The sequence below is a fragment of the Limulus polyphemus genome, unplaced genomic scaffold (genome assembly GCF_000517525.1).
Source record: "Limulus polyphemus unplaced genomic scaffold, Limulus_polyphemus-2.1.2 Scaffold1345, whole genome shotgun sequence".
In the NCBI taxonomy this organism is placed as follows: Eukaryota; Metazoa; Arthropoda; class Merostomata; order Xiphosura; family Limulidae; genus Limulus; species Limulus polyphemus.
In genome coordinates, this window is record NW_013666955.1 from 184,293 (window position 1) to 193,802 (window position 9,510).

A 9,510-nucleotide genomic window follows, 5' to 3' on the forward strand; every position below is an offset into this window, starting at 1 on the left:
CATTCAATTGTCAACAGGGATCAGTGAAGCATTACCATAGTGTTGAAATTTACATTATGTAATGATATGGAAGAATTAGCCCATAAAATAGGAAAGAATAGACAAAATATTATGTTTTCCTAACACTTATACAGTCCTGTATATGACGATTTTATTTGTACTAAATTTTGAAGCTTTAAAGAAAAGTGGTTCTTTTGCAAAGTGCCCTTGAAATAATCGTATTTTTAGCTATTTCAAGACCTGTTACAGATGAACTTAATATGCGGGAGATTTAAACCATTTGGTTATTGTAACATGTTAGTTTAGTTTGAGATCAAGCATCTGTTTATTTTACTTTTAAACAAATATGTGAATTTATGTTTTGCCTCTACGACTGTTTAAAAGATTTTCTCACCACAGCTTTTCATTTTGTTTCAGCCACGAACAGCCGCGTGTCCATGGCATCACCAGATCTGACTATTCTATTCTGTGAAGACGCTAAAGAGTGGGACCGATATTTAACCCAAACATTTCTTTCATGTAGTGGACCTCAATCTATCTCCATTAACCACGAACGTTTAGAAACCTTGGTATTTCCTCTTCCATCTGTTTGTGCACAGAGTTTTACTTCTGCCAAAGCAGTGCTTATCATTATGTCACCTGCATCTTTGGAGTTCATTGACGGTCATGCTGAAGTTTTCGAATTAGGAAAATTGTTGAGACCTAACCAAACAGTCGCCATGCTGTGTGGCATCGACGAAGGCGACATTTCACCTTTCCATAAAGCAGCTCTTGTATCGTATGATGCATGGCCACGTTTGATTGCTCGTGATCAAGACAGAGAATGTGTAGAAAATGTGATCGAAACAACCTTCGGCGTTTTGAATCGTGCTCAAGAAAGTCGAGCTTTTCAAAAAGCACAGTTCAAGGTGTCACCTCGCAAAATCAAAGAGGTATGATTGCACAACACGTCATAATTTTGATTTTATTCCCAACCTTTATTTGCAATGAATTAATTAAGACGTAGAAATACAAAGAGCACGCCAAAATTTTGTTTTTAATGTTAAGGTTTTAATTCTTAAAGATGAATTACGGTGTCATCTCACGTAATTAGAAAGGTAAGAACTCAAAAAGTGTGCTATAATTATGTTTTTAGTACTAACGTCTAATTATAATAATTTAGGCGTCACCTCACAATGTCACAGAGGTAGGAGTACATACAGTAAGCTATAATTTTGTGTTATAATTAAGATTAATTACATTTCCTTTTCTAAAATTAAAAATGAAGAACAACGACAAGCAGCTGTAATTATGTATTAAGCCCTAACGTTTAATTATAATGTAGTTAGAACTTTTAGAATCTTTTATTTAGAAATTAAAGTTTCATATTTTGATTGTCGACAAGTGTATTTATGTAGCTAAGAATGTAAAATTTACAAATATATACAAATTTATTAACTACAGTTCAATAACAAGTTAATATTCTGTTTATAGAGGAAGTTTTGGCATAACGTAATGATGATGTGTGACGCATAGAAAATTTTCCTAGTGTTCAGATTTGATGTGACATGCACGTGACAACTCGAATTTTCTAGAGACTTGAAGAAAACTTATATTATGTAAAAACACCAGACAGTTGTTGTTGACGAATTAATCAGACAGAGAGCCAGTTAATTTGTGAGTTAATTACTGAGACTGTTACAGTGTTATGAATCGACTACCGAGTTAACGAGGTAATTTATGTTGTAAAACTTTCCGTTGCAGAAATAAACCACTTTTCTTTTCGTTTGACCCCCTTCCCCAATGGCTCGGCAGTAAGTCTGTGGACTTATAACAATAAAAATCAGGTTTCGATATCCGTGGTGGACACAGCACAGACAGCCCACTGTACACCTTTATGCTTAAATACAAACAAATAAACCTTTTCGTTAAGTGAACAGTCCTTTTTTACAGAATAATAAAGAATAACCCGTCTAACCATAGAAATTGATATAACACTACTAATAATTTCTTTAGGAACTTGGTTATCTAAACACAGCCCCACGAGCTTTCATTTTGCACAGAAGAGCCGGTTCCTTCAGATTCAGGCATCACATAGTATTCAAAAGATTTAGGCGTGTACAACACATTATATTATTATACCTTTTCAACACCAAATGTGTTTGTATATTAAAGGGACATCAAAGTTTTTGAGATGTCGAGGTGGGGCATGGAGCAAAAAATGTTAAGAACCACTGCTAGAGAGCATCTGCGATCCATCCTTGATCGTTCACTGCGAAAGTGTTATAAACAACCAACTTCTAAAGACATCCTCATTCAAGTTTGTTTAGTTAATACTTATAAAGGCATTTTTTCTGGAGTGGATGTATCTTTACTTATCTATAGACTGTGAGGTACGTATTCATCTCCCGTATAAAAAATGTTAAGTTGATTTTTTTAAATTTACACCGCGAGTACACATTAGTGACAAATTAATTTTTTTTATAGAATACTGATGAAAATAATCGTCTATATCGTTCATTTAAAGCTGTGCAAAATCGTTCACATGCCAAACAACTAACTAAATAAAATAATTTTGATTTTTAGATCTACTTATAATCAGCAGAGCTTTTTCAAATATACAGACTGTCAAAATGATAGAAACCATTAACTACAGCTGAAATATATACAATGTTAAGCAGGACTAGGAAAGCGGGAAAATGACGTAAATAAATATACTCGAGTGCCTATCATATTTTCTTTGTCCTTCCTAGCTAACGGAAATATACTTATCATAACCAGACAGCGCTTCACAATACCGGAACCACAAATTGATTTAGACCTCGGTTCCTGATGTGTGTAGATCATCCTGGTAGAACACATGTTCTTATGTTATGTTTGGCTACTGGTGCAGGCTATGTTTTTAATAATTTAATTTAGACATTTTGAAAATTTAGAAATTTAGTTTTGAGTCACGGAACGTTTTTCGCTCTTCACACCCAAATTAAAAATATTTCTTATTGTAGCATTTTCAAATCTATTCAAATTACCCCCCTGTGGTGTGTGCGCCCCACGTTCAGAATCACTGCTCTATAGAGTTCATATTCTGCGATTGGAATGACTAAAGGAATATGATAATGTTTTGTCCTTCAAGCAGTTATTTTGTAACTTGGGATGAATGAACGGAATCCTTATCTTGCATGAAAACACTGCCTTTTCTGATAAGCTAGCTGCTGGTCGTTGCTCAAAAATTGTAATGTATTGAACAGTAGTGACCGACTCTTCGCATACCAGCAGCACAGAAATTACCGCCGTGTTTTGTCGTGGCTTACAGATGGTTCAATGAAGGTTCCTGAAAAATGATACTTGCCAAGTCCAGGTGGTTCTGTTGTCACAGAATTGTGCAAATCTGGATAAAATTAACATGTCCTAAAAGTAAAAGACAGGTGGGTGTGATAATATCTCTAATACCCACTGTTTCCGACGTACTTTCTGCTGGAATGAGAAGCGGCTTTCGTCTTATTACTCGGCCATTTGTCGTATTTATAGCCTGTGCTATGAAGATAAGTTGTGACGTTATTGAGACACTCGTGCACCTGTCCTGAAATATTTACGGCACTTTAACATAGACCATTCTCCACACTACTACTCGCAGCACGAATTCTGTTCTGTTTATGTGGCGCCAAGGCTGTGCACAAATTTGTTTTTCTCTATATAGCAGTACTGCAACTTCTGCAAGTGATATAGTGATTTCTCGCTGATTTTGTCTGCCTTCCCATTTTTCAACTGTGCAACCTTCTGAAGATACGGTTAATTATTTGGTATTTGCAAGTGATCTTATGGAGATTACTCATTTGTATTCCATTTCCATATATATTCGAAATGTGGTAGTCCCAACCCTCTCACAACTTATAACACAAACATGAGTGTCATTCCTGCAGTTCGCAGAGCACAGATAAATTGTGTTGCTTTTTGTTGAATAACATACAAACAAACGAAGCCTGATAATTTGTATTCTTTTTGACATTCTTATTTGAGGAAGCACTGCTGATAGTCTAGTGGATCTGAAAGTTATTTTTTTTATTTAGGTGACTAGCACATGAATGAGGGTTTGGTAGAGGTGTGAAACATATATTTAAAATGCCAATGAGAGTAAGTGTTTTTAATGGCTGTTGATTGTGAAAAAAATAGCCCATTGGCATTTACCTTATTACCTACAGGCTTATGATGCTAAAAATTGGGTTTTGATACTTCTGTTGGGCAGAGCACAAATAGAACATTGTGTAGCTTTGTGCTTAACAACAACCAAAACAAACATAATCTAAATTATGTTCAAGTTTTACCTTTACAAAACCAGGATGGATGGGAGGAGAGCTACACATTAAAAGAAATTTGGCCTTGATGGTTAGTAGATCAACAAGTCAGACTAAAATTGGAAAAATACATATATATTGCAGATGAAATATAACAACGTTTTTTTTATTAATAAAAATAGGAACTTCACTTGCATGGTATGTACACTAGAATGCACGTGAAATGATAATATCTTACAAACTGAAAATATAAAATAAAGTTGCTGTGTTTTGCTTTAGCCTTCATTTTGCCACATTCTTGTAAAATGAAAATTTTCACACTAACTCATTCTTTTTTTGTCCATTTTAATAGGAACACTGTTATAAACTGGGGAGGATGTTCTGCTTCTTTGTTTGATTGGAAACTATTTCCATGAAGAATCATGTCTGGGGGAGGGGAATATATATTCAGAAAATCTTTGTTCATAATTGTTTTTATAAAGTATTTATTGCTTTCTTTTTTGAATGAGTATTTCTCAGTTAGTGTAGTCCTGAGTGGTAAAAATAGACAAAAATTAGTACATACAAAACATTATACTTAAAGACCAGCCAGTAGAAAACTTGTATTTAAACACTAACTTGTAAGAGTTTACAAAGATGTAGGTTGAGATTTTTTCACTAAATTATAATTTATGGTCAGTGAATTATAAGAAAAACTGTTAAACATTTGATAAGTGGATACAAACATAATCTCGGAAACAGTTCTTTTTAATAGTCTTTCAAATAATGAAAAACAAGTCAAGAATTTGTTTAAATTTTAGTTAGATATGTCTGAAGTATTTTACTAAATTAAGATAATGCATGTTTTAAAATTCTGTAGGGTAATGGGAAAGTGTTCGTGATCTTAGACAGAGCTATTAGGGATGATCAGAAAGTTCAGATAATACTAGAAGGTAATGGAGTTAAGGAGATGCCAGTGAAAAGAAGGAACCCATACACCTTACAGTTTGTAGTTCCTGGTAAGACTGTTATGTTATACTTTACAGTTTGTAGTTCTTAGTAAACTAGTTAAATATATCTTACAGTTTATAGTTCCTTTTATCAAACATATTTTACAGTTTTGTAGTTTCTGGTAAGTTAGATAAAACACATCTTTGCAGATTATAGTTTCTGTTTGGAGTTCTTTGTAAAGTAGTTAAAACATATCTTACAGTTTCTTACACAGTACCCTTTTTCTGAACTACCAATTTCTTTTTTGATGGAAGGCTTAGACTGTGAATTCATGAAAACAGTTTAGAATAAGCAGCAAACAGAATGTGTTCTTCTGATATATACATATATGTGTGTATATATATATATATATATGTGTGTGTGTCTTATACAGAATCTGTAGATCTGAAAGAAATGCTCAGTTGAATTTTCAAAACAATGAAGAAATAGCATAGGTGGTAAAGTTTGAGTGATTTCTGCTACCCATCTTCAGGTCTGTGGTTGTATGGATAGTTTGTATAATATGGAAGAAAACTATAAATGGTAGAAACGTTCTTGTAAGAGGGTTATGGGATCAGTTCAAATGATGTGTAGTCATTAATAAACATTTAAAATTACCAGAAGGGCGTCCCAGCCCAAAACACTGTGATTGTTAGAAAACATTTGTTCATCATTTACCATTTGTTTGTGGTATAAGTAATTTTTACTTTTTTGACTTTGATTTTGTAATGTTTCAATTGATTGAATGTCCAGTTAAAAAGGCATGTTGATTAGTGACCGAATTTTGTGCCTATAAAAGTCTGTTTGTTTTTCTGGGTCTTGCTTGCTCCAGAATGTTTACCCATTTCCTTCTGTGTATATATATCTGGATGCATGAACACTGAATCTTTTAAATGATATTCTAGAATGGACTTCATGGTTCTGGAAGACTTCCACATTGAACTTGTTGGCCATACATTAATAGATTGATTCTATGTATATGATAAAAGTTGAAGGTAAAACTAATTGAATATCATTTAACTTGAGGGGGTTCTGGGCTGTGTTGGTGTTCAGGTGTTTGGTCATCAGTGACAGAGATATTTTCAGGTTTTTCCTTGACTCAGTGCATTGTAAAGTTCCATATTTGATGGCAGAAGTAGAAGTTAAGATATTTCTCTTTGTTTGGATAATTTTTTATCCGTTGATTAAGATATTCAAGAAAAGAAGAGTTTCTTTCTCCATTTACAGGATAAACTTGATGTTGTCAAAGAAGTTTAGTGAACAAGTAAAGGGTGGGAACAAGTTCTTCATGGGAACTAGGAGATAAGAGTGCCATCTATGTATCCCTTAAAGAACTTATCATCGAATATTTCCATGTAAAGTTATCCTGGATTGGTGACTGATGAGCCAATACCTGGGTTGTCAGTTCACTCATAATTGATTGTCTTGGAATTTAAAATACATAGTTTTCTCAGAAAGGATGGTAAGCTCCTGGATAGTGACAATAGTCATGCCTGTTTGAGTAAGAAAGTAGAGAATATGAAACTTTTTTAGTGATGTTTTTATAACTACTTGTCTCTCTGCATGAAAGGATGTTGGTGACTATTAGTGTTTGTTTTCCCTGAACACCAGAAATGAGAATTTTGGTGAGAAAGAAACATGAGACCCAGTATTTTCTTGGTTTTACCACTTGTTACTGAAACATAAACATAAACTTGTCACATAAACATGTTTATGTGAATTTCATTTCTCATTGAAGAACAAGGGCAGATCTGTAATCTCCGTATGAAGTGTTTTAGTTGTCCTACACTCACCACAAATATCCTATATTTATAGCAATATTTTGAAAACAAAAATATGTAGCACATTAATGCCACTGATCTATTATTCTGAGTTATTCAGTGTACAAGTTATATAAGATAAATTATTGTTTTCACCTCAACACCAAAATTGCAAATATTGGTGACAAAGAAATATGAAGTACATTCTGTTCATGGATTTGTTGCTTGCCACTGAGTCAGGCTAATTTCTGGGAATTCCACCCAAAATAGTAACCTTGGACAAGGGCAACTCATAGACTACTTTATACTGTTTTCTTTGTATAATAGATATATCCATTTTTGTATACCTATGTTAATAATGCTGGTGGTTGGTTTTGAATTTTTAATCTATATTTATATGCCAAGATTGGTGACAACTGTTTTTTAAAATAAATTTCTATGGTTGTTCTTTGCAATAACATTGGAACCAGTTTCTTTTATCATTTCTATCTCTGTTTTAATATTGGTGGCTTCATATTTTTTGTTGGCTACTGTAGATAATTATGAGTAATGTTTTGGAGAGTATTTTTCAATAATTCTAATTTAAGAAACAATAACAGTGTTCATATAACATTGCTGCAAATGTATATATATATATATATGTGTTTATGTAAACTTTCTTTTCAGACGGCTGTATGCAAGTATGTAAGCTGCTAAATGTTCATGTAAAATGTGATGATTTTTTCTTGGGTGTCCGTGCTTTGAAGTGTGAATCCAAAATGGGAGAACTCTTTACATTACTACAGAGTGTTAATTCACCTTATGAAATGCTGCGACAAACTATGGGAGTCGCATCCTGTAGTGAGGTGGACAATTTACTTGTAAAAAACTTCCAAAGAAACCTTCCCTCAAATGGATTTAAATTGCTGGACCTGGATATCAATTTAAACCAGAAGAGTAAGCATAATTTTAACATTAATTATTTGTTAGCTTGGATATCAATTCAAACAAGAAGTAGTGAATTTTAACAACTATTGCTTGTTAATTTGCTAGAATTGGATATAAACTCAAACATAAGAGTAGTTAAATGTTTATAGACTCTGTTCCTTACTTTCCAACACCTGAACCTATATAATTTTCATTGACTCCAGAAGGACACTTGCCATCATGCCTCTCATGAACATTATTTTTCACAACAATGTGCTCAGTTTCACCAAAACAAAACATTATGGCAAAAATAATAGCTAGAATTCTTAGTTATCTGACTCTTTCTAAAAACAATCATAATCTTTGGTGACCTGTTTTATCCAAGACAGAAATCTCCCTCCCCCAAAAAGGAGAAATAAAACTGCATACTAATTTTTATTTTTAGCTTTTATTAACTGAAATGTAAAATAACCTTTAGCACAGTTTAATAAGCAAAATAAATTTCTACATGATTTTGTTGACTTTATATATTTTTGTTTGAAATCTACACAAAATCAAATTATTAGACTGACAAAAAAAGGCAAATTGCTAACCCATACTAGGTCATATCAATTTGTTCTTTGCTCAAAATTACCTCATTATTCACAGTTTTTAAATTCTGTGAATTGGTCCTTTCTGTTAAATAGTCTTAATCTAATATATTTTTATCCTTTTTAAGTAAAGAAGATTTCATCTTATTTTCACAAAACAAACTTCCCAGAAAAACGAATATCACTTATTCTGGACTAGTCATAAACTTTCCATTAATACTGATGAGCATTAATTCTTTTTGACTTTGACACAAAAACTTCCTGTTATAAATTCTTAGCTAAAGTCAACTTGGCTGTAGAAATTTCCCCCTCATTAAACTGTCTTCATCTTGGTTACAGTAACTTACCATTAATACCAACCAAACATTTTCACATCTTAGCTATTATTACTTCTCACTAAAACTATCCTAAAATCTCCTCAATGTGGTTATAAAAACTTCACACTTTGACTAACACTGACCTTAAATCTATTTGAATAGTTGGAGGAGAATGCTTTATTACCAGTGGAAGAAGAGCTGCCCATTAACAGTACTTAAAAATTTTCCAATCAGGTTAAAATAGCATCCTACTAATACTAATTGCAAATATTTATAACTTGGTGAAGAAAACTTTACATAAACCCTGATGTACGATTTCTTCTAGGTGAAGAAGAACTTCCCACATTACTTCACTTTGCTGCCAGGTATGGTTTAAGAGAACTGACATCACAGTTGCTTCAGTGTTCTGGGGCAGCACAGGCATGTAAACTTCAGAATGTTAATGGCTTCTCTCCAGCTCAGCTGGCTAACCAGGAAGGACACAATGATATAGCAGGAATGCTTGAAGATTATCAGGCATGTTTATAATATATCTGTACAGTATAGTGGGAAAGAATTTGTTCAGTTGTGATCTTTGATTAACTGATGGTCATTAAAATGTAGTAAATCTTGAAAGTTTCAATGATTATTTTTTGTTATGGTTTAAGTTTCTTTAAGCCTGTATTTATATATATATATATATATATATATATAAATA

General features: G+C 33.0%; 1 protein-coding gene across 4 annotated transcripts in view; it reads left to right on the forward strand.

Annotated features, from left to right (window-relative positions):
- Positions 1-9,510, forward strand: part of LOC106463192 (phosphoinositide 3-kinase adapter protein 1-like) — a 49,894-nt gene that overhangs the window by 27,197 nt on the left and 13,187 nt on the right. For all 4 annotated transcript variants that reach the window (XM_013923189.2, XM_022390641.1, XM_022390638.1 and 1 more), the window contains exons 2-5: positions 418-932; positions 5,131-5,269; positions 7,667-7,936; positions 9,139-9,329. In XM_013923189.2, the coding sequence (XP_013778643.1) occupies positions 418-932; positions 5,131-5,269; positions 7,667-7,936; positions 9,139-9,329 (1,115 nt within the window). The remainder of the gene's footprint in view (positions 1-417; positions 933-5,130; positions 5,270-7,666; positions 7,937-9,138; positions 9,330-9,510) is intronic.